The 26,815-nt window shown below is 45.0% G+C and overlaps 1 protein-coding gene across 20 annotated transcripts in view; it reads right to left on the bottom strand.

The window, feature by feature from the left end:
* The window catches only part of LOC137353703 (regulating synaptic membrane exocytosis protein 3-like), a 1,492,914-nt gene that overhangs the window by 313,108 nt on the left and 1,152,991 nt on the right, over positions 1 to 26,815 (bottom strand). For all 20 annotated transcript variants that reach the window (XM_068020069.1, XM_068020075.1, XM_068020096.1 and 17 more), the window contains one exon: positions 25,559 to 25,684. In XM_068020069.1, the coding sequence (XP_067876170.1) occupies positions 25,559 to 25,684 (126 nt within the window). The remainder of the gene's footprint in view (positions 1 to 25,558; positions 25,685 to 26,815) is intronic.

The raw sequence follows: 26,815 nt of genomic DNA, 5'->3' as shown, positions 1-26,815 counted from the left end.
CCTGGCATGACACTAATCTAATTGAATTTCTTGATGAAGTAACAGAAAAGGTTGATGAGGGGAATGCATGTTGTTTAGATAGACTTTAAGAAAGCCGTTGACAAAGGCTGGTTAACAAAATTGAGGCTCATGAAATAGGAGGTCAGTGTCAACTTGGATAAAAAAAATTGGCTTAAGGACAGAAAACTGTGAATTGTGGTAAACGGTTGTTTTGCATACTGGAGGATGGTAGACAGTGGTGTTCCCCAGGGGTCAGTGCTTGGACCACTGCTTTTTTGGCATATATAAATGACTTGGATATTAAAATTTAAAAATTTGAAGATGATACCAAACTTGGAGAGTTGCAGACAGTGAGAATGATACCAATCGACTAACAGGATGTAGATAGGTTAGCAGACTGCGCAGAAAAGTGGCAGATAGAATTTAATACAAAGAAGTGTGAGATGATGCATTTTGGCAGAAGGAATAGCGAGAGGCAATATAGACAATGGCACAGTTCTACAGTGTGCAGGAATGGGGGGACTTGGGCCTGCATGTGCATAGATCTTTGAAGGTGGCAGGACATATTGAGAGAGTAGTTAACAAATCATATGGGATCTTGAGCTTCATAAATAGAGGTATTGAGTACAAAAGCAGGGAAGTTATGCTGAACATTTATCAAGATCTGGCTAGGCACAACTAGAGTATTGTGTACATTTCTGGTCATCACACTTCAGAAAAGATGTGAGGGTCCTTAAGCGGGTTCAGAGGAGACTTACCAGAATGGTTCCAGGGAAGGGGGATTTTAGTTAAAGGTTAGTTTGGAGAAGTTAGGGTTGTTCTCCTTCGGGCAAAGGAGATTGAGGGAAGATTTGATAAAGGTGTACAAGATTCTGACAGGTTTAGATAAGGTAGACAATGAAAAGCTGTTCCCATTAGCTGATGGTACAAGGACTAGGGGACACAGATTTAAGATTTTAGGCAAGGGATGCAGGGGGAATGTGAGGAAGAACATTTTTACACAGTGAGTGGTAATCACCCTGCTTATGAGGGTGGTGGAAGCAGAGACAATGATTTCAAAAGGAAATTGGATAGGCACTTGAGTGAAATAAACTTGCAGGGTAAAGGGGATAAAGTGGGGAATGGGACTGACTGGATTGCTCTATAGAGAGCTGGCATAGTCTCGATGGACCAAATGTCCTCCTTCTGTGGCATAATGACTCTATGCCTTCTCCCTGAAAATTATCGCCCATCAGAAATATGGCTTTTATGTCTATTGATTTATACTTCCATGAATATGTGGCTAAAAGAGCTAAAGGAATTTTCAAGATTACTTTTCCAGCTGTGGAAGAGTCCACTCTAATATCTGTATCACCCAGTCACTCCTTAAAAGCCCTAGCAACTAGCCTCACTTTAGCTTTGCAAATTCTATCGGCAGGGACTTTTTCAGTACAAATCCAGCGATGTGAAAAAGCTGGTTGCCCTTATCAGGTACCTCAGAATAAACTCCAAACTTTCTCCAACTATCTAACTCAGTTTGTTTTGCCTCTCTACTAGGACATCCTCAGGTTTATTGGCAGCTACCAAAACCTCATTATCATCAGGACTTCAGCTTCTATTTCTGTTCTGAGACTGTTCTGTGGCCTTCATTTCATGATCTAATCTATTCAAGCTACAGCCTCTACTTACACTTTTATGTTTGTCTGGTCTATTACTGTAAAATCACCCTATTTCACTATCGGAAGTCTTCCTATAGTACGTCATCGTTTTCTGACAAAAGGATCACTTCTGGACCCACTATCAGTCCTTGTACTGTGCTTTCTTACTCTCCACTCTTTCACCCCATTCTGCCAATCCATGCACCTTGCTTCTTGGCCATCATCCTGAACATTCAACCAATATTTAAACCTGCCAGTAGCTGTTCCTGTACGTCCAACAATTGTCGCATCCCTCCATTCACTAGACCCCTCTGGAATATATGTCACTTGATTACCCAATCCAAGCAAATGGCCTTTGGATGTGATAACTCTATCCAGTGTGTCATGATCACTCACATTACCACTATCAAGCCCTTGAGCTACCATACTTTCCTCAGGGCCTTCATCACATAACACATTAGCACTTGAGGGACAAGGTGCCTCATTTACTTCTATCAGCTGAGTCCGAGATTTTTGTAATTAATTCTGATTAATTATGAGGAATGAAACTTAACAGTTTGATTGCCATGTTTGATAAGTACTGTCTTACCATTGCGACCTATTACCTTACCAGGGCCTTTCCATTCCCTATGACCCTCTCTTTTATAATACACTAAATCTCCTGAATTAAATTCCATCTCAGATGGCCTTATACGATGCCTCAGATCTCTCCGAAATTTCCCCAGGACCTCAGTCTTGATGAAGCCTGTCTCCCTGCATGTAAAGCATTCAAATGTACAGAAAAATTGAACTAATTGTAGCACCTTCTAGAGCAGCAGGACTATCACGCAGCACAGAAGGCAATTTTGGCTTTTGCCAATCGACTAAATGATAGGAACTATATCCTCCAACCATCTGGAATGAATTCATGCATTTCCATGCCAGGGCGGTTGTCAACTTGCAATAAAAACAAGAAATGCTGGAAATACTCAGCAGGTCTGGCAGCATCTGTGGAGAGAGAAACAGAATTCACGTTTCAGGCCAGTGACCCTTCTTCAGAAATCATGTTGTTAACTTCCAGTCTGGTTGATCAGCAAAAATGTTATGCAGCATTTCATCAATCACTGCACTAATTCTTTTCAGACTCCTTGCTGAAAGGACTTACAGCTATAGTATTCACATGTCTGAACTCATCATTGGCAAATTCCCCTCCACTACCAGTCAGAAACTTCACTGGTGTCTCAAATCCAATCCCTATCAATTTCTCCATGATTTTGTTTTGTCCTTACTAAGTATTATTTTAAAAAGAATAAAGCTTGTTGTCAGGTCTACAAAATGTAGAATGAAAATATTTCTGTCTTTGTCCCATACCTTTAAATCTATGGAAACTACCTCAATAAAGTCACGTGCCAATGGACAGCTTACACGGCGGCGTCCTCCGATACTTTTTACGGATTTCACACTTTTCACTAATCTCTTCTATTAGCCTCGTATATTCTTCACATGCATCTTTTAGCAGGATTTTTAACCTTTGATAAGTAGGGTCAGCAATTGTCCATGTAACTTTAAGACAATGTGTTTTCTTTCTTTGATTCTTATCACCTGATGTCATTAATACTTGTCTAACATTCTGATAAAAACATTAGGTTTTGTTAAGGGATTACAATAATGTCCTGACTGGGTAATCTGCAGATCAACTGATTTTCCCAAAAAACAATTGCCTTATGATGATCCATGTCAAGTTTCATTTGTGCCTTTTTCATAGGCTTACTCAACAACATGGGTGTCTCACTGCAGACTACATTAGTAGTCATAAAATGGCGTACTCCAGCTATTTTACATGCAATTACAACTCTCTTTAGTGACCTCAATGTGTTGCCATCACCAAACATAAAGCAAGTAGTACTTTTATATTCCTTAGTCTTGCATTGATCCTCACTATTTTTTGAATCAAGACAACACTTTAACCAATCTGTTCCGCATACTGTTGAAGTGGAAGCACTATCTAGTACTACACAGTCAAAGGGCTCTGTGACTAACAAATTTATCAGAGGACTAAAACTCCTTGTGAGCAGTATAATTTATTTGAATCCATCATTATCTTTATCCTCTCCCTCAGATTTATCTTCATCATGTATCATTTGAGGATCCTGCCTCTCCACTTTGGCAGTTCATTGCATAATAATAATTTGAGTCACAACTGAAGCACCTATTAACTATTCCTTGGGCATTCCTGAGATTCATTCATTTGTCATTTCTGTTCCAATTCTGTCTTCTGCTGTAATAACCAGATCTGCTGAAGGCACTTTCATCCTCATTCAGCCTATCTTTAATCTTTCCATTGTATTGACATCTGTGTCCCATCTCTGGACCATTTCAAAATCTGACACGCATTGAGTCCTCTATTCTTTGCATCATTGCAGAATTTCCCATTTGTTCCATGAAAGCTGAAGGAAATTATTGTTTCCCCAGGATTTTTTTCAAGGCAGCAGACATCTGATCTAGTGTGTATAAGCTGGGGATACTGGCCGCCTCAAGGACTACTGTTTTGGAGATGCGGTCCTGCCACCTGATGCCAAGGATTCTCCGGAGGCAGTGAAGATGGAATGAATTGAGATGTCGCTCTTGGCTGACATGTGTTGTCCAGGCCTCGCTGCCGTAGAGCAAGGTACTGAGGACACAGGCTTGATACACTCGAACTTTTGTGTTCCGTGTCAGTGCGCCATTTTCCCACACTCACTTGGCCAGTGTGGACATAACAGTGGAAGCCTTTCCCATGCGCTTGTTGATTTCTGCATCGAGAGACAGGTTACTGATGATAGTTGAGCCTCGGTAGGTGAACTCTTGAACCGCTTCCAGAGCGTGATCGCTGATATTGAAGGATGGAGCATTTCTGACGTCCTGCCCCATGATGTTCATTTTCTTGAGGCTGATGGTTAGGCCAAATTCGGTGCAAGCAGCCGCAAACCTGTCGATGAGTCTCTGCAGGCACTCTTCAGTGTGAGATGTTAATGCAGCATCGTCAGCAAAGAGAAGTTCCCTGATGAGGGCTTTGCGTACTTTGGTCTTCGCTCTTAGGCGGGCAAGGTTGAACAACCTGCCACCTGATCTTGTGTGGAGGAAAATTCCTTCTTCTGAAGACTTGAACGCATGTGAGAGCAGCAGGGAGAAGAAAATCCCAAACAGTGTAGGTGCAAGAACACAGCCCTGTTTCACGCCACTCAGGATAGGAAAGGGGTCTGATGAGGTGCCGCGATGCTGAATTGTGCCTTTCATATTGTCATGGAATGAGGTGATGATACTGAGTAGCTTTGGTGGGCATCCAATCTTTTCTAGTAGTCTGAAGAGACCACGTCTGCTGACGAGGTCAAAGGCTGTGGTGAGATCAATGAAAGCAATGTCGAGGGGCATCTGTTATTCGCGGCATTTCTCCTGTATCTGACAAAGGGAGAACAGCATGTCAACGGTCGATCTCTCTGCTTGAACGCCACACTGTGCCTCAGGGTAGACATGCTCGGCCATTTTCTGGAGCCTGTTTAAAGTGACTCGAGCAAAGACTTTCCCCACTATGCTGAGCAGGGAGATCACCAACTCGTTCTTTCACACGAAACCCTGTCACCAGGTTTCTTGGAGGCACCCAAGATCACGTCGTTGGCACCAGCTAGACCTCATCGTTACAAGGCGAGCCTCCTTAAACTGTGTTCAAATCACACGCAGCTTCCACAGTGTGGACTGCGACACCAACCACTCCCTGGTGTGCAGCAAGGTTAGACTCAAACCAAAGAAGCTGCATCACTCCAAGCAGAAGTGCCACCTGCGCATCAACACGAGCAGAATTTCTTATCCACAGCTGTTACAAAAATTTCTAAATTCACTTGAAAAAGCCCTTCAAAACACTCCCACAGGGGATGCAGAGACCAAGTGGGCCCACATCAGAGACGTCATCTATAAGTCAGCCATGACCACCAATGGCAAACGTGTGAAGCGGAATACAGACTGGTTTCAATCTCACATTGAAGAGCTGGAACCTGTCATAGCCGCTAGGCGCATTGCACTGCTGAACTACAAAAAAGCCCCCAGCGAGTTAACATCCGTAGCACTTAAAACAGCCAGAAGCGCTGCACAAAGAACAGCCTGGCGCTGCGCAAATGACTACTGGCAACACCTATGCAGTCATATTCAGCTGGCCTCAGACACCGGAAACATCAGAGGAATGTATGATGGCATGAAGAGAGCTTTTGGGCCAACCATCAAGAAAAGATCGCCCCCCGTCAAATCTAAATCAGGGGACACAATCACTGACCAACGCAAGCAAATGGACCGCTGGGTTGAGCACTACCTAGAACTGTACTCCAGGGAGAATGTTGTCACTGAGACTGCCCAAAATGCAGCCCAGTCTCTGCCAGTCATGGATGAGCTGGACGTACAGCCAACAAAATCGGAACTCAGTGATGCCATTGATTCTCTAGCCGGCGGAAAAGCCCCTGGGAAGGACGGCATTACCCCTGAAGTAGTCAAAAGTGCCAAACCTGCTATACTCTCAGCACTCCATGACCTGCTTTGCCTGTGTTGGGATGAGGGAGCAGTACCACAGGACATGCGCGATGCCAATATCATCACCCTCTATAAGAACAATCTTTTATACAATCTATTAAAGCCCATGATATATTTCTCCATGGAATAACCGTCTATTTTCCAAAATCTATCAAATTCTGACCATGCTTCACACACATTTAACAGATCCTCTTTCTTGTAAATTTCATCCAAGAACTCTAATAGAAGGTCCAAACCTTCATCACTATCTGATGGGCATTCATTTCACAAAATACTTCTGATTTTACTTCTCGGAAGCAACAACACCAAGGCCATAACTATGTTCCTCTTTGGTACGGCTGTAACCCGCATCCACATATCCATATGATTCTTCAACTGGTCATATTGTTCAGACTCTGAGAACATCAGAGGGTAATTATACCTCAGCACTTCACACTTGTTTTCTGTTATTTTCTGCAATGGCCACTAGGATTTTAGTTTCTGATTTTTTTTCTTAGTTTCCAAACCTCACCATTAGGTAACCATCCTCTGCTACCATGTTATCCTACAGAAAGCCAGTTGTTGAAGGATAGAACTGGAGCCAATCCTTTACACATTTTGTAAGCATTTATTTACAGAGTTGCATTACAAGCATACACCTCTTAACCCAATAATCAAAGTTTCAGTTTGTGTCTATTTACAGGGGGTCAAGTGAATCCTCAGTTAATGCCCACCACCTGCCCACTACGAAATACATTTAACATACAATTAACATTCATTTCAGATTTCCATATCACTGGGAATGGATATTGAAACTAATTCATAACCAGCTATACCTTACAGATAGGAGTCCTGATAACAATAGAATTATATTCATCAAATGCTGCTACTTTGTTGATTTTAACAGACATGCAAACATCTTCCAAAATCAAATGTGACTAAATCCTTAAGAGCCTGAAATTGTGGTGTGAAATTCTAAAAAAAATGAACACCCAACATGTTCAGTTCCATTATACTAGTGGAAGGCCTAACTAGCAGAGAAAGAAATTTCAGGCAAATCCACTGAGCCTTTCTACATTGATGTTACTATGGCATAATTTCAAGTATTTTTTTGTGATTTTAAAATGGAACTCTATTTTTATCAAATTGCTCTTAATCCTGAATGTGCATTAGGCCACAGCTCAGAAAGTCTACCCCAAAACGACTTTTAAAAAAAAATAATTTCTGGAATTTGGACACAAGTTAAGCAAGGCCTGCATTTATTGCCCATCCCTTGAATAGGTGGTGGTGAGCCTCCTTCTTGCATTGCTGTAATCTATATGATGAAGCTACTTCCACAGTGCTATTAGGTAGCAGGTTTCAGGATCTTGACTCAAGAGATGATGAAGGAACAGTGATATACGTCCGTGTTGGGACGATCTGTGGCTTGGAAGTGAACCTGGAGGTGATGGTGTTCCCATGCACCTGCTGACTTGGCCCTTCTAGGTGGTAGAGTTAGCTGGTTATTTTCTCTGACCAGCTGTTGTAAAGCATGTTCCACAGGTACTAGCAGAACCATTAAGTAGAGAGAATCATCCTTTATAACATTGAAGATTATGTAATAGTTCAGCAGCTCTTCTCCCTGAACTCTGCGTGACATTGGGGTTGATTTCCAGTAAGTCCTTTCTCATTGCATAAATGCATTACATCACCTTCTATCCCGTACGACCTACCTGATAGTTTGCACATCCAGAAAGCAACTTTTTAACATCACAAGCTACAGAAACTAACATATCATTCTAAAATGTTCACAAAACAGTATTCGAATGACCCAAGTTCATAAAATCTGACATTGATGCAAAACTAAATGGAATGCTTCAAATTACGTGGCCATGATGAGATTCCCATCACGAGGAAATGTGTAATTCCATGAATAAGGAATTCATTTACCTTTCAATTTCAATGAAATAAATAAATGTTATGAAAAATTCCAATCAGCCAATTATTTGTTTAGTTTAGTTTAGAGATACAGCACTGAAACAGGCCCTTCGGCCCACCGAGTCTGTGCCGACCATCAACCACCCATTTATACTAATCCTACACTAAGCCCATATTCCTACCACATCCCCACCTGTCCCTATATATTTCCCTACCACCTACCTATACTAGGGGCAATTTATAATGGCCAATTAACCTATCAACCTGCAAGTCTTTGGCATGTGGGAGGAAACCGGAGCACCCGGAGGAAACCCACGCAGACACAGGGAGAACTTGCAAACTCCGCACAGGCAGTACCCAGAATCGAACCCGGGTCCCTGGAGCTGTGAGGCTGCGGTGCTAACCACTGCGCCACTGTGCAGTCAATTAAATTCTACTGTTTGACCCTTCATTCCTGCCATCTGCCAAGTATAAATTTGCTGTCTTTGTGTCCTTGAACTTTTCATAGCTGTAGCCTACTGCCGTCTTCAGAATAAACACTTCAGATTTGATTTTAGATTGGCACATTGCTGAGGCATGGAAATATACTATTTTGACTCTTTTATCTTTAAAATTCACTGGAGTAAATGCATTTTTTAAAGTATTAAGTTCCATTTAAAAGAACAGTGAAGCTCCTTGGGCCTGATAATAATGCGAAAACCAGACAGAGCACTGGGTGTGATGAATGTACAACATTGTGAGATATGAAAGGATGTTTAATTCCAACTGGGATGTCTTATCATTTTACTTTCTGGTTTTGTGTCTTCAAGGTGCATGAGTGGGAGTAATGCAGACTCACAGGACGCAATTTCACCTCTGCTACTAAAAGACCCAGTTCACGGATGCAATGGAGGAGGATGTTTGGAGATAGACAATGAGGTATTCAAAGGTGTAAACGGAGGAACATTTTCTGTCAAGAAAGCAAAAGTCGCACCCAAGTTCAGTGGATCATCTCTAGATGCTCTGATGGGTGCATTAAGGGCCAGGAAGGATGTCCTCTTTCCCAGCAATGGGAAACAGAAACTGGCAGACACAAATATGGAAATTTGTCTGGAAGTGGACCAGGAACTGAGCAGCAGGAGTGTGAACATGAACACCTGGATTCAGTGCAGGAAGTGATTAAAGATCTAACCAGGTCAGGAAAGGTGAGCAAAGTTGCAGATTCACCGACATGCTACTGTGTACCTCTCACTCTTGTCTAGTCAAGCCTACTCCAGTCACATCACTCCTCACATCTAAGTCACTGTCAGCAGCACCCATCATTCTGATTCACTGCACATCCTCACCTCCCGCTTACTCCATTCACAACTGCCATGTATTCTGATACCACAGTGATCTTCCTCAATCCTCAGCATATGTCCTCAAATGGCACTGTTAACACATTCCTCAAATGCATACCAGTGGCATTCATGATGCATTTGCCTGATTGTCACCCTCACCGAAAGCACTGCCTCCATTGGATGCGCAAGTGCCTTACTGCCACTCATAGATCTGTTGTGCCCCCCTGCAGAAGAAGAGAGCACAGCATGCTAGGGAGAGAGTGAGGGCTGGAGCTGCATAGTCCCAGGCCATGGAGCTTTATTCGGCAGCGATTACCTGACTTTGGAGATAAGCGACATATTGGCCGCCCTATGTGTATCACATTTTTCTGCAGCACCTGTGGAAGTGCCTGTCACTCTAGAATTGGCCTTTATAGCCACTCCAGGCGCTGCTCCACACACCACTGACCACCTCCAGGCGCTTACCCATTGTCTCTCGAGATAAGGAGGCCAAAGAAGAATGTGTATTGGAGATGGTGAGATTGATAGTGCATTGCAGCAAGGTGAAAGCATTAATCTCTCCGACCCACATCTCCTATACAAAGTCATCTTTAAGTTGACTGAAGCACTTTGTCAAATATGATCACTTCAATCATGTGTATTTCAACATTTGTAAATTTCCATGTCTAAAGCTTATCCACCTCCTCTCTCCTCCAGTGCCATCATGCGATGATATTGAGTCCCAGAGACGACAAGGGTTCCTCAAAGAAGCTCACTCCAGCTGAGGTCACACCATTACAGGACACATGCATTGCAGGCAGGAATGCAGATATGAGCTTCACTGTGTCCTCTTAGAGAGCTAGGTAGGTGTCACCTGGTGAATCACATGACATAAGTAAGTACAAGGAGAGAGAGGTGGCTGAGACAGCTGTGAAGAATCTTCATCAGAAGGCACCAAGCTGTGCTCAGCTGGACAGAGGGGCCATCAATTTAAAGGATATTACTCAGCAGCAACTGTGCATGGCAGCAACATTACTCGACTATTTGAGGATAGGAGAGATAAATTAAGAAGTCATGTCTCCATTAGTTTATCCTCAGTTGTGATGAAGATATTGAAATCTGTTTTTAGGGACAGTGACTAAGCATTTGGACAAATACGAGCTGATCAGAGAGAGCCAGCATGGATTTTTGAAGGGCAAGTTGTGATTTTTTTGAGGAGGTAACTGATGTCATAGATAAAGGAGTGTCTAAGCATGTTACTTATATTGACTTCCAGAAGGTGTTCGACAAGATGATCCTCAGGGATCTGTCGTGGGACCACAGATTTTCACTATATTTATAAATGACTTGGATGAAGGAACAGAAAGACATATATCTAAATTTTCTGACGACACTTTGCACAGTAACAAGTGTAGATACAAAGCTACGAAGGGACACTGATGGATTAAGTGGGTGGGCAAACCGTGGCAGATGGATCTCAATGTGGGAAAGTGTGAGGTCATCCACTTTGGATGTAAGAAAAATAGATCAGAATATCTTGTAAATGGTGCAAAGCTAGAAACTGTGGATGAGTAGAAAGATTTCGGGGTCCAAGTACAGAAATCACTAAACATTAGTGGACAGATAAAACAATAATTAAAAAGGATAATGGAATGTTGGCCTTTGTCTCAAGAGAGCTGGAATACAAAGGGACGGAAGTTACATTGCAGCTGGATAAAGCTCTGGTTAGACTCCATCTGGAGTAACTGTTTTCAGTTCTGGGCACTGCACCTCAGGAAGGACATACTGGCTTTAGAGATGGAAGAGCACAGATTTATGTAAGAACTTAAGAAACAGGAGCAGGAGTAGGCCATTCGGCCACTCAAGCCTGCTCTGCCATTCAATAAGATCATGGCTGATCTTTGACTCCATCCTATCCCAATTCCCTTGATTCCCTTAGAGTCCAAAAATCTATCATATACTCAATGATTGAACATCCACAGCTCTGAGGGAGGGAATTCCAAAGATTCACAATCCTCTGAGTGAAGAAATTTCACCAAATCTCAATCCTTAAATGGTTATCCTGAGACTCTGTCCCCAAGATCTAGACTCTTCAGCCAAGGGAAACAGCCTCTCTGCATAAAGTCTGGCTACCCAACTCGAACCTAACCAAACCCCACTACATGTGTCGGGTTCGGCTCGGGTCAGGTCTGTATTCGGCGTCCAGCATTCAGGCTCGGGTTGGGTCGGGCTGGACTGTACTGTTTTGTTTCGTATTGTTTTTGTTTTAGTCTATGATCTTTTTCTGTTTCAAAAATATGTTTGTTATTTTCGGCGTAGGGTCGGGCATTTAAAAAAATTAAAAGACTCGAGTCCGGGTCGGGTTTTAATTTTATACCCAAGCCAGGCTTTATCTCAGCATATACTCTGTTAAGCCCTTTCAGCATCCTCTATGTTTCAATGTGATCATCTCTCATTTTCCTAAATTCCAGAACATAGAGACCCATTTTACTCAATCTCTCCTCATCAGACAACCCTTTCATCCCAGGAATCAGTCTAGTGAACCTTCATTGTACCCACTCTAAGGTAAGTATATCCTTCCTTCGGGATGGAGACCAAAACAGTACACAGTGCTCCAGGTGTGGTCTCACCAAAGAACTGTACTTTTGCAGAAAGACTTCCTTACTCTCACCCTCCAACACCCTTGCAATAAAGGTAGACATGTAATTTGCTTTCCTAATGGTTGCTGTACCTGCATGTGAGCTTTCTGTGTTTCACAGTACAAGGACGCCCAAATTCCCCTCAACACCAACTTGTAATAATTTTTCACCATTTAAAAATATTTTCTTTTTCTGTTCTTCCTACCAGGAATGGTAGATGCTCTACCTTTTCCCGACAGAGGAATTTGCAGAGTTTGCACCTGCACGATCTCTCAGCTGTATGTCCTCCATTGCCCAGTTACTGCTTTACCCTCATCATCTTTTTCAATCTTTGTGCTTGTTTCCTTCATAAATCACTGAAATTAGCTCTTCCCCAGTTGATCATTTTTACCTCTGATATTTTTTGGTCTGTTTCCATAATTATTCTAAACTGAATTATGTTGTAGTCACTGTTAGCTAGATGATCGCCCCTGTTGTAACACACTCCATTACCCTATTTCCTTTCCCAGAACCAGATCCAACACTGCTTCCTTCTTCATTGGACTGGAGACATATTGATCGAGCAAGGTCACCTGTTCACATATTGGAAATTCCTCTACTTCCCTACCCTAAGTACTATGTTTTTCTCAGTCAATATTAGGGTGATAATGTCTCCTAACGATTACTACTCTATTTGAGTTGCATGCCGTTGAAATTTGCCAATAAATTTGCTCAACTATCTCCTTCCCACTGATTGGAGCTATTTAAAAACTCCCAGCAATGTAACAGATTCCCCTCTGTTCCTCAAATCAAGCCAAATGGATTCAGTCCCAAGATCATCCACAGTGGCACAGTGGTTAGCACTGCAGCCTCACAACTCCAGCGACCCGGGTTTAGTTTTGGGTACTGCCTGTGCGGAGTTTGAAAGTTCTCCCTGTGTCTGCGTGGGTTTCTGCTGGGAGCTCCGGTTTCCTCCCACCTCCAAAAACTTGCAGGTTGATAGGTCAATTGGCCATTATAAATTGCCCCGAGTGGAGGTAGATGGTAGAGGATGTGGTAGCGAATATGGGGTTAATGTAGGATTAGTAGAAAATGGGTGGTTGTTGGTTGGCACAGACTCGGTGGGCCAAAGGGCCTGTTTCAGTGCTGTATCTATAAATAACATAAATCCTTTCTATTTAGAACTGTAACATTATCCTCAAACAATACGGTCACACCCTCTCCTCTGTAACATTATCCTGAACCAATACGGTCACACCCTCTCCTCTGTAACATTATCCTGAACCAATACGGTCACACCCTCTCCTCTGTAACATTATCCTGAACCAATACGGTCACACCCTCTCCTCTGTAACATTATCCTGAACCAATACGGTCACACCCTCTCCTCTGTAACATTATCCTGAACCAATACGGTCACACCCTCTCCTCTGTAACATTATCCTGAACCAATACGGTCACACCCTCTCCTCTGTAACATTATCCTCAAACAATACGGTCACACCCTCTCCTCTGTAACATTATCCTGAACCAATACGGTCACACCCTCTCCTCTGTAACATTATCCTGAACCAATACGGTCACACCCTCTCCTCTGTAACATTATCCTGAACCAATACGGTCACACCCTCTCCTCTGTAACATTATCCTGAACCAATACGGTCACACCCTCTCCTCTGTAACATCATCCTGAACCAATACGGTCACACCCTCTCCTCTATAACATTATCCTGAACCAATACGGTCACACCCTCTCCTATGTAACATTATCCTGAACCAATACGGTCACACCCTCTCCTCTGTAACATTATCCTGAACCAGTACAGCCACACCCTCTCCTCTGTAACATTATCCTGAACCAATACGGCCACACCCTCTCCTCTGTAACATTATCCTGAACCAATACGGCCACACCCTCTCCTCTATAACATTATCCTGAACCAATACGGTCACACCCTCTCCTCTGTAACATTATCCTGAACCAATACGGTCACACCCTCTCCTCTGTAACATTATCCTGAATCAGTACGGTCACACCCTCTCCTCTGTAACATTATCCTGAATCAGTACGGCCACACCCTCTCCTCTGTAACATTATCCTGAACCAATACGATCACACCCTCTCCTCTGTAACATTATCCTGAACCAATACGGCCACACCCTCTCCTCTATAACATTATCCTGGACCAATACGGTCACACCCTCTCCTCTGTAACATTATCCTGAACCAATACGATCACACCCTCTCCTCTGTAACATTATCCTGAACCAATACGGTCACACCCTCTCCTCTGTAACATTATCCTGAACCAATACGATCACACCCTCTCCTCTGTAACATTATCCTGAACCAATACGGTCACACCCTCTCCTCTGTAACATTATCCTGAACCAGTACGGTCACACCCTCTCCTCTGTAACATTATCCTGAACCAATACGGTCACACCCTCTCCTCTGTAACATTATCCTGAACCAATATGGTCACACCCTCTCCTCTGTAACATTATCCTGAATCAATACGGTCACACCCTCTCCTCTGTAACATTATCCTGAACCAGTACGGTCACACCCTCTCCTCTGTAACATTATCCTGAACCAATACGGTCACACCCTCTCCTCTGTAACATTATCCTGAGCCAATACGGTCACACCCTCTCCTCTGTAACATTATCCTGAATCAGTACGGTCACACCCTCTCCTCTGTAACATTATCCTGAATCAGTACGGTCACACTCTCTCCTCTGTAACATTATCCTGAACCAATACGGTCACACCCTCTCCTCTGTAACATTATCCTGAACCAATACGATCACACCCTCTCCTCTGTAACATTATCCTGAACCAATATGGTCACACCCTCTCCTCTGTAACATTATCCTGAATCAGTACGGTCACACCCTCTCCTCTGTAACATTATCCTGAATCAGTACGGTCACACCCTCTCCTCTGTAACATTATCCTGAATCAGTACGGTCACACCCTCTCCTCTATAACATTATCCTGAACCAATACGGTCACACCCTCTCCTCTGTAACATTATCCTGAACCAATACGGTCACACCCTCTCCTCTGTAACATTATCCTGAACCAATACGATCACACCCTCTCCTCTGTAACATTATCCTGAACCAATACGGCCACACCCTCTCCTCTATAACATTATCCTGGACCAATACGGTCACACCCTCTCCTCTGTAACATTATCCTGAACCAATACGATCACACCCTCTCCTCTGTAACATTATCCTGAACCAATACGGTCACACCCTCTCCTCTGTAACATTATCCTGAACCAATACGATCACACCCTCTCCTCTGTAACATTATCCTGAACCAATACGGTCACACCCTCTCCTCTGTAACATTATCCTGAACCAGTACGGTCACACCCTCTCCTCTGTAACATTATCCTGAACCAATACGGTCACACCCTCTCCTCTGTAACATTATCCTGAACCAATATGGTCACACCCTCTCCTCTGTAACATTATCCTGAACCAATACGGTCACACCCTCTCCTCTGTAACATTATCCTGGACCAATACGGTCACACCCTCTCCTCTGTAACATTATCCTGAACCAATACGATCACACCCTCTCCTCTGTAACATTATCCTGAACCAATACGGTCACACCCTCTCCTCTGTAACATTATCCTGAACCAATACGATCACACCCTCTCCTCTGTAACATTATCCTGAACCAATACGGTCACACCCTCTCCTCTGTAACATTATCCTGAACCAATACGATCACACCCTCTCCTCTGTAACATTATCCTGAACCAATACGGTCACACCCTCTCCTCTGTAACATTATCCTGAACCAGTACGGTCACACCCTCTCCTCTGTAACATTATCCTGAACCAATACGGTCACACCCTCTCCTCTGTAACATTATCCTGAACCAATATGGTCACACCCTCTCCTCTGTAACATTATCCTGAACCAATACGGTCACACCCTCTCCTCTGTAACATTATCCTGAACCAGTACGGTCACACCCTCTCCTCTGTAACATTATCCTGAACCAATACGGTCACACCCTCTCCTCTGTAACATTATCCTGAGCCAATACGGTCACACCCTCTCCTCTGTAACATTATCCTGAATCAGTACGGTCACACCCTCTCCTCTGTAACATTATCCTGAATCAGTACGGTCACACTCTCTCCTCTGTAACATTATCCTGAATCAGTACGGTCACACCCTCTCCTCTGTAACATTATCCTGAATCAGTACGGTCACACCCTCTCCTCTGTAACATTATCCTGAACCAATACGGTCACACCCTCTCCTCTATAACATTATCCTGAACCAATACGGTCACACCCTCTCCTCTGTAACATTATCCTGAACCAATACGGTCACACCCTCTCCTCTGTAACATTATCCTGAACCAATACGATCACACCCTCTCCTCTGTAACATTATCCTGAACCAATATGGTCACACCCTCTCCTCTGTAACATTATCCTGAATCAGTACGGTCACACCCTCTCCTCTGTAACATTATCCTGAGCCAATACGGTCACATCCTCTCCTCTGTAACATTATCCTGAATCAGTACGGTCACACCCTCTCCTCTGTAACATTATCCTGAACCAATACGGTCACACCCTCTCCTCTGTAACATTATCCTGAACCAATACGGTCACACCCTCTCCTCTGTAACATTATCCTGAACCAATACGGTCACACCCTCTCCTCTGTAACATTATCCTGAACCAATACGATCACACCCTCTCCTCTGTAACATTATCCTGAACCAATACGGCCACACCCTCTCCTCTATAACATTATCCTGGACCAATACGGTCACACCCTCTCCTCTGTAACATTATCCTGAACCAATACGGTCACACCCTCTCCTCTGTAACATTATCCTGAACCAATACGATCACACCCTCTCCTCTGTAACATTATCCTGAACCAATACGGCCACACCCTCTCCTCTATAACATTATCCTGGACCAATACGGTCACACCCTCTCCTCTGTAACATTATCCTGAACCAATACGATCACACCCTCTCCTCTGTAACATTATCCTGAACCAATACGGTCACACCCTCTCCTCTGTAACATTATCCTGAACCAATACGATCACACCCTCTCCTCTGTAACATTATCCTGAACCAATACGGTCACACCCTCTCCTCTGTAACATTATCCTGAACCAATACGGTCACACCCTCTCCTCTGTAACATTATCCTGAACCAGTACGGTCACACCCTCTCCTCTGTAACATTATCCTGAACCAATACGGTCACACCCTCTCCTCTGTAACATTATCCTGAACCAATATGGTCACACCCTCTCCTCTGTAACATTATCCTTAACCAATACGGTCACACCCTCTCCTCTGTAACATTATCCTGAACCAGTACGGTCACACCCTCTCCTCTGTAACATTATCCTGGACCAATACGGTCACACCCTCTCCTCTGTAACATTATCCTGAACCAATACGATCACACCCTCTCCTCTGTAACATTATCCTGAACCAATACGGTCACACCCTCTCCTCTGTAACATTATCCTGAACCAATACGGTCACACCCTCTCCTCTGTAACATTATCCTGAATCAGTACGGTCACACCCTCTCCTCTGTAACATTATCCTGAACTAATACAGCCACACCCACTGCTCTATTTCCTTCTCTATCATTCCTGAACACTTGATAAGCAGGAATATTAAGAACCCATTCCTGACCTTGTTTGAGCCATGTCTCTGTTAATTTAACCACATCATAATCCCATGTAGCAATTTGTGACTGCAACTCCCCGACCTTGTTAATTACACTGACAAACACACAATTTAATAGCTCCTTCACTTTTGCTATTTTCCTCAAACTGGTCCCTGAAGAATTTAGGATCTTCCCAATCTTTACTGCTATTTTTGCTATGTTCTGATTCCCTCCCCCACCATCCCCCACCCCCTCCCCAACCCCCACAGCCAAATTAGTTTAAATCCTCCCCAAATGTACTTGTGAACCTTGCAGCACGAACATTGGTTCCAGTTCTGTTCAGGTTCGACCCGTCCATCTTGTCCAGCTGTTCCTCCCCCAGAGCCAGTCCCAAGGCCCCAAGAATCTGCATCCTTCCCTCCTGTACCACTTCTCCAGTCACGTATTTACCTGTACTATCTACAATCACTAGGGAGTAATCCTGAGATTGCAACATTTGAGATCCTTTTCTTTAATCATTTTCTTGGACTCCACACCAATCTCCCCCCATTGCCTCCAGTGCAGTTCAGCCTTTCAGCAAATCTTTCTATTCCCTTTTCTCTCAGGTACTTGCCTGATTTCCTTTTGAAATCATCTAAGCGTTTAGGCATGTTCTAATTGAATGGTGGAGCAGGCTCGTGGGGCTGAATGACCGCCTCCTGTATATATGTCTTTATGGTTCCAGGCTATATCCTGGGCCTTCTATCTTCTACTGGCAGTCCCAGTCCTGTGAACCATACTTTCCACAATGGCACAGAGGACAGAGCAGTCCAGTTCAAACAGTTGTACATATATACAAACATACGAATTAAGAGCCGGAGGAGGCCACTCAGCCCCTCGAGCCTGCTCTGCCATTCAACAAGATGATGGCTCATCAGATTGTAACCTCAACTCCACATTCCTCTTTACCCCCAATAACCTTTCACCCCTTGCTTATAAAGAATCTACCTACCTCTGCCTTAAAAATATTCAAAGACTCTGCTTCCACTGCCTGAGAGAAAAATTATTCCTCATCTCTGTCTTAAATGGGCAATCCCTTATTTTTAAACAGTGACCCCTAGTTCTAGATTCTCCCACAAGGGGAAACATCCTTTCCCCATCCACCCTGTCAAGACCCCTCAGGATCAAGTTTCAAGCAAGTCGCCTCTTACTCTTATAAACTCCAGCGGATACAAGCCTAGCCTGTCCAACCTTTCCTCATAAGACAACTTGCCCATTCCAGGTATTAGTCTGGTAAATCTTCTCTGAACTGCTTCCAATGCATTTACATCCTTCCTTAAATAAGGAGACCAATATTGTACACAGTACTCCAGATGTGGTCTCACCAATGCCCGGTATAACTGAAGCATAACCTCCCTACTTTTGTTTTCAATTCCCCTCACAATAAACAATAACATTCTATTAGCTTTCCTGATTATGTGCTGAACCTGCATACTAACCTTTTGCAGTTCATGCACGAGGACACCCAGATCCCTCTACATTTCAGAGCTCTACAATCTCTCACCATTCAGATAATATGCTTCTTTTTTATTCTTCCTGCCAAAGTGGACAATTGCACATTTTCCCACATTATATTCCATTTGCCATATCTTTGCCCCACACAGTGAACCAGTCTATATCCCTTTGTACCCTCCTTATGTCCTCTTCACAACTTACTTTCCTATCTAGCAATACACTGATTAAACATGATTTTCCTTTCATAAAACCATGTTGACTCTGCCTGATTACCTTGAATTTTTCTAAATGCCCTGCTTTAACCTCTTTAATAGCTTCTAACATTTTCCCTAAGACAGATGTTAAGCTAACTGGCCTGCAGTTTCCTGCTTTCTGTCTCCCTCCCTTTTTGAATAAAAAGAGTTACATTCACTACTTTCCAATCTAATGGAACCTTCACAGAATCAAAAGAATTTTGGAAAATTAAAACCAATGCACCAACTATCTCATTAGCCACTTCTTTTCAGATCCTAGGATGAAGTCCATCAGGACCCGGGGACTTGTCAGCCTGCAGCTCTAACAATTTGCTCAGTACCACTTCCCTGGTGATTGTAATTTTCTTGAGTTCCTCCCTCCCTTCCATTTCCTGATTTACAGCTATTTCTGGGATGTTACTTGTATCCTCTATAGTGAAGACTGATGCAAAATACCTGTTCAATTCATCTGCCATCTCCTATTTTCCCTTATTAATTCCCCAGACTCTCTTTCTATAGGACCAACACTCACTTAGTTAACTCTTTTCTTTTTAAAATATCTATGGAAACTCTAACTATTTGTTTTATATCTCTAGCTAGCTTTTTCTCATACTCTAATTTTCCCTCCTTATTAATCTTTCAGTCATTGTTTGCTGTTTTTTATATTCTGTCCTGTCTTCTGAACTGCCTCCCATCTTTGTGCAATTATATGCTTTTTCTTTAATTTTGATATTATCTTTAACATTTTCAGTTAACCACGGATAACGGGTCCTCCCCTTGGAATTTTTCTTTCTCATTAGAATGTATCTATTCTTTGTGTTCTGACATATTCCCTCAAAGGTCTGCCACTGCATCTCTATTGACCTATCCCTTAACCTACTTTGCCAGTTCACTTTTGCTAGCTCTGCTTTCATGCCCTCATAATTGCCCTTTTTAAAGTATCCACTCTTCTCTCCCTCAAACTGAATGTAAAATTCAATCATATTATGATCGCTGCTGCCTAGGGGCACCCTCACTATGAGGTTGTTAATTAATCCTATCTCCTTGCACAATACCAGGTCTAGTATAGCCTGCTTTCTGGTTGGCTCTAGAATGTGCTGTTCTAAGAAACTATCCCAAAAATATTCTCTGACCTCCTCATCTAGGCTACCTTTGTTCATGTGGTTTTTCCAGTCTATATGTAGATTAAATTCTCCATGATTATTGCCATATTTTTCTGACAAACTGCCATTATTTCCTCCTTTATACCCTATCCTACTGTGCGTTTACTGTTAGGCGGCCTGTACACCACTCCCACAAGTGACTTCTTGCCTTTATCATTTCTCATCTCTACCTAAACCGCTTCTACATCCTGGTTTCCTGAAGTTAGGTCATTCCTCTCTATTGCGTTAATACCATCATTAATTAACAGAGCCACCCCTCCACATTTTTCTAACTTCCTGTCCTTCCTAAAAATGCCATGTACCCTTCAATAGTCAGGTCCCAATCTGTCATCCTGCAGCCATGTCTCTGTAATGGCTATCAGATTGTACTTATTTATTTCTAGTTGCAGTTTCATCTGTTTTGTTTCGAATGCTACGTGCATTCAGATACAGAGCCTTTTGTCCTTTTATTATTTTTGTAACCTCTAGCCTTATCTGCTGATTTACTCAGATTTGTACTCACTGTCCCTTCTTGTCACGGTCTATCATGTGCCATATTAATACATTTCCTTCTTGCCTTGTCTCTACTCTTTGATTTACCAAATCTTCTCAAATTTGATCCCTTGCCCCCACTATTTAGTTTAAAATCCTCTCTACTTCCCTAGTTATGCAGTTCGCTAGATCACTGGTCCCAGCACCGGTTCAGGTGAAGTCCGTCCCAAAGGTACAGCCCCCACTTTCCCCAGCACTGGTGCCAGTGCCCCACAAACTGGAACCCACTACTACCACATGAATGTTTGAGCCACGCATTCATTTCTCTAATCTTATTTGCCCTATGCCAATTTGTGTTGTGGTGTCATAGACCCTTTCAAAGATATCGGGCTGAAATTTGTGGCACCAGCGGGGCTCCACGCGTGAGCTGAAATGACAGTGGGAATCCTGCCATGGCCATTCGCAGCCCCCGCCACCCTGGCGCGATTTTACGGCATCTGGGCAATTAACAGTAAGGCCAACAGCTCAAAAGTATCGGCACCACCACTGAGAAACAGGCCCAGTGCTGGAGACCCAATCATCAGGTAAGTGAGGCGGGGTCACCAGGGCCAGTCCAGCATGCCCCAGCGAACGGTGTGGGGGGGGGGGGGCGCGGGGGAGGGTGTGCTTTCAGTATAGGGGGAGGGGGGTCCAGGGAGGTGGTATGATTGCTGGTGGGAGCCCACTGTGATTGCCCACGGTGGAGGGCCCTCCCAAGTCATCAGGGAGGTCACCTTGTTTTACTGGGTGACCTCCCCGTGTGGCGCAGGCCCCACCTGTTGCTGGCTTAATGCCAGTGGAGGGGGCAAGAGGCTCTTAAGAGACCTGTTAGCAGCCACTTAAGGGCCGCAAGTGGCTTCTGGGCAGGAAGGCCATCTTCGGCCTATCCTGCCTGCAACAAAATTGCGTAGTGACAGGAAAGCATTGGGCCTTCCACCCCCTGCCTCCCAATGCAATTCTATGGACCGCACCCCCCCACCACCCCCCGCCGACCTCCTAGCCTGACTCGGCGGGGGGATCCATAAAATTCAGCCCACAGTCTTCCCTTGAGAGTCTGTCTGCCTCTTTGGAAGTTCAATCACAGTGCACTGAGTTCAGACGGTGGCCTTGCAAACTCTGAATGCCAACATATTTACCGGCGACATCCACATGCTGGTAGATAGTTGAGGTATAGGCTTCAAAAGCATGACTGATTTCCTCCAAGCTGTTTTCCACCAGAGAGGAGGCATGGATGTGCCATTGGCCCAGAGAAGGGAGGAGGCTAATAAGGGAAATGAAAGTGTGCACTCTTCCCAAGTGTCAGCCGGTCTCACCCATTGCCACAGCACACCCAGTACCCGACATGCTGCCTCTTTAGATGCAGATGGAGAAATCTTTGGCAGGGCCCTCATGGGCTCCAACACCAAAAGATCACTGACTGTGAGCACCTCAGAAGGCAGAGCAAGGAACAGAGCAGCCTGGCAATAGCTCTGCTGAAGCCACGGTATAGCACCACATAGCAATGCCAGTGATAGGACATGCAAAGCTTTGTAATTCACCAAGGGCCATCTGATGGGCCCAGTAATTACTGGAGTGGGGCAGGTCCCAGTGTGTGGAGCTGGGCCCAGTATTTACTGGAGTGGAGCAGCTCCCAGTGTGTGGAGCTGGGCCCAGTATTTACTGGAGTGGAGCAGCTCCCAGTGTGTGGAGCTGGGCCCAGTATTTACTGGAGTGGAGCAGCTCCTAGTGTGTGGAGCTGGGCCCAGTATTTACTGGAGTGGAGCAGCTCCCAGTGTGTGGAGCTGGGCCCAGTATTTACTGGAGTGGAGCAGCTCCCAGTGTGTGGAGCTGGGCCCAGTATTTACTGGAGTGGAGCAGCTCCTAGTGTGTGGAGCTGGGCCCAGTATTTACTGGAGTGGAGCAGCTCCCAGTGTGTGGAGCTGGGCCCAGTATTTACTGGAGTGGAGCAGCTCCCAGTGTGTGGAGCTGGGCCCAGTATTTACTGGAGTGGAGCAGCTCCCAGTGTGTGGAGCTGGGCCCAGTATTTACTGGAGTGGAGCAGCTCCCAGTGTGTGGAGCTGGGCCCAGTATTTACTGGAGTGGAGCAGCTCCCAGTGTGTGGAGCTGGGCCCAGTATTTACTGGAGTGGAGCAGCTCCCAGTGTGTGGAGCTGGGCCCAGTATTTACTGGAGTGGAGCAGCTCCCAGTGTGTGGAGCTGGGCCCAGTATTTACTGGAGTGGAGCAGCTCCCAGTGTGTGGAGCTGGGCCCAGTATTTACTGGAGTGGAGCAGCTCCCAGTGTGTGGAGCTGGGCCCAGTATTTACTGGAGTGGAGCAGCTCCCAGTGTGTGGAGCTGGGCCCAGTATTTACTGGAGTGGAGCAGCTCCCAGTGTGTGGAGCTGGGCCCAGTATTTACTGGAGTGGAGCAGCTCCCAGTGTGTGGAGCTGGGCCCAGTATTTACTGGAGTGGAGCAGCTCCCAGTGTGTGGAGCTGGGCCCAGTATTTACTGGAGTGGAGCAGCTCCCAGTGTGTGGAGCTGGGCCCAGTATTTACTGGAGTGGAGCAGCTCCCAGTGTGTGGAGCTGGGCCCAGTATTTACTGGAGTGGAGCAGCTCCCAGTGTGTGGAGCTGGGCCCAGTATTTACTGGAGTGGAGCAGCTCCCAGTGTGTGGAGCTGGGCCCAGTATTTACTGGAGTGGAGCAGCTCCCAGTGTGTGGAGCTGGGCCCAGTATTTACTGGAGTGGAGCAGCTCCCAGTGTGTGGAGCTGGGCCCAGTATTTACTGGAGTGGAGCAGCTCCCAGTGTGTGGAGCTGGGCCCAGTATTTACTGGAGTGGAGCAGCTCCCAGTGTGTGGAGCTGGGCCCAGTATTTACTGGAGTGGAGCAGCTCCTAGTGTGTGGAGCTGGGCCCAGTATTTACTGGAGTGGAGCAGCTCCCAGTGTGTGGAGCTGGGCCCAGTATTTACTGGAGTGGAGCAGCTCCTAGTGTGTGGAGCTGGGCCCAGTATTTACTGGAGTGGAGCAGCTCCCAGTGTGTGGAGCTGGGCCCAGTATTTACTGGAGTGGAGCAGCTCCCAGTGTGTGGAGCTGGGCCCAGTATTTACTGGAGTGGAGCAGCTCCCAGTGTGTGGAGCTGGGCCCAGTATTTACTGGAGTGGAGCAGCTCCCAGTGTGTGGAGCTGGGCCCAGTATTTACTGGAGTGGAGCAGCTCCCAGTGTGTGGAGCTGGGCCCAGTATTTACTGGATTGGGACAGCTCCTAGTGTGTGGAGCTGGGCCCAGTATTTACTGGAGTGGAGCAGCTCCCAGTGTGTGGAGCTGGGCCCAGTATTTACTGGATTGGGACAGCTCCCAGTGTGTGGAGCTGGGCCCAGTATTTACTGGATTGGGACAGCTCCCAGTGTGTGGAGCTGGGCCCAGTATTTACTGGAGTGGAGCAGCTCCCAGTGTGTGGAGCTGGGCCCAGTATTTACTGAAGTGGGGCAGCTCCCAGTGTGTGGAGCTGGGCCCAGTATTTACTGGATTGGGACAGCTCCCAGTGTGTGGAGCTGGGCCCAGTATTTACTGGATTGGGACAGCTCCTAGTGTGTGGAGCTGGGCCCAGTATTTACTGGAGTGGAGCAGCTCCCAGTGTGTGGAGCTGGGCCCAGTATTTACTGGAGTGGAGCAGCTCCCAGTGTGTGGAGCTGGGCCCAGTATTTACTGGAGTGGAGCAGCTCCCAGTGTGTGGAGCTGGGCCCAGTATTTACTGGAGTGGAGCAGCTCCCAGTGTGTGGAGCTGGGCCCAGTATTTACTGGATTGGGACAGCTCCCAGTGTGTGGAGCTGGGCCCAGTATTTACTGGATTGGGACAGCTCGTGTCCCTTCAGATCAAATATGCCAGAAATTGCTGAAAGTGCAAGTTGATAAGCTTCAAATGATTCGGGTATTCCATCACTTAATCATCTCTCAAAGTCTGAGTTCAATAGGGCACTGGGATCTTGGTGCTGAAGCACTCAGGGATGTTGACGGTGAGCTCCCATTTTCAGGAGGCTCGTGGTGAAGTGGCGCAAATTGTCCAGCGATTTATTGCAGTTCACAACTCACGCCTTATCTCTTGCTCACAATAAATTGCTGTGTTTTCTTCCAGTCATAACGGCAAGTGCATTTAACTCACCATTATATCCCAGCAGATGCTTGGCCATTTCTGTTGAGTCTTAAGTTAAAATGTTTAGAATGCAGGGTAGTGGGGAATGGGAGACTACATCAGATGGTGTATTGGAACTTACAACAAACTGAGACCAAAGTTCAGAGGTGAAATGGCCATTACAGAATTCAGCTACTAAATGATTCATGTATTTGAAAACCTAATCATTTTTCAAAATATTATTGCAGAAGTGGAGGTTGAGATCAGTTGAATGATTTTCAAACACCAAATAACACAAAGAAATTTACATAGAAAGTTTGTGTTGAGATACCAAACAGAAACAACAGGAGAATTGAGTAATTTTGCTGAACACTGTACCTGTCTCTTTCATATATGTAATGACTGTCAATGTCCCTGGTCCTGCGCTCGAATGGACTGCGAGAGGCATCTTGGTATCGGGTGGGAGAACGAGACCGTCGACTTGGATGGATTTCATCTAAACTCCTGTGAAGAAAGGTTGACAGTTTGAAAATGATTGTCAAAATTATTTTACAGGTGGAAATTTTGTCAACAAAACCATTCATCTTGATGGACAACAACAACAACTTATATAGCGCCTTTAATGTAACAAACCGCCCCAAGGTTAGGGTTCACAGGAGCATTATAAAACAAAATTTGGCACTGAGCCACAAAAGGAGATATTAGGTCAGATGACTAAAAGCTTGGTCAAAGAGGTAGGTTTTAAAGAAGGAAAGCGAGGTAGAGAGGCAGAGAGATGTTGGGAGGATATTCCGGGGTGCAGGTAACTGAGGGTGTGGCAGCCAATGGGTGGTGTGATTAAAAGCGGGGATGCTCGAGAGCTCAGAATTAGAGGAGCAGAGATACCTCGGAGGGTCGTAGGGCTCAAGATTACAGGAACAGGGAGGGGCGAGGCCATGGAGGGATTTGAAAACAAGGATGAGGATTTTAAAATCACAGCCAGTGTAGGTCAGTGAGCACAGGGGTGATAGGGAAATGGAACTTGGTGCGAGTTAAGACACGGACAGCAGAGTTTTGGATGACCTCAAGTTTATGGAGAGTAGAATGTATGAGACCAGCCAGGAGTGTGTTGGAATAGTCAAGTCTAGAGGTAAAAAAAATGCATGAATAAGGTTTCAGCAGCAGTTGAGCTGAGGCAGGGGGAAGTTGGACAATGTTACGGAGGGGTGGAAATGGGCAGTCTTAATGATGGCACAAATTTGAGGTTAGAAGCTCATCTCGGGGTCAAATGTGACACCAAGCTTGTGAACAGACTGGCTTAATCTCAGACTGTTGCCAGGGAGAGGGATGGAGTCGGTAGCTAGGGAACAGAGTTTGCTGCGAGAATTGAAACAATGGCTTCAGTCTTCCCAATATTTATTGGAGGAAATTTCTGTTTATCCAGTACTGGATGTTGGGTAAGTTGTCTGATAGTTTAGCAGAGGAGGAGTCAAGAGCAGTAATGGTGAGGTAGGGGTGAGTGTTGCCAGCATACATGTGAAAACTGATGCTGCGCTTTCGAATGATGTCGCTGAGGAGCAGCATGTAGATGAGAAATAGGAGGAGCCAAGGATAGATCCTTGGGGGACACCAAAGATAACAGTGTGGGAGCAGGAA

This window comes from Heterodontus francisci, chromosome 3 (assembly GCF_036365525.1).
Source record: "Heterodontus francisci isolate sHetFra1 chromosome 3, sHetFra1.hap1, whole genome shotgun sequence".
NCBI classification, from domain to species: Eukaryota; Metazoa; Chordata; class Chondrichthyes; order Heterodontiformes; family Heterodontidae; genus Heterodontus; species Heterodontus francisci.
Note: the sequence above shows the minus strand (reverse complement) of the source record. Positions and strands in the feature narration are given on the sequence as shown.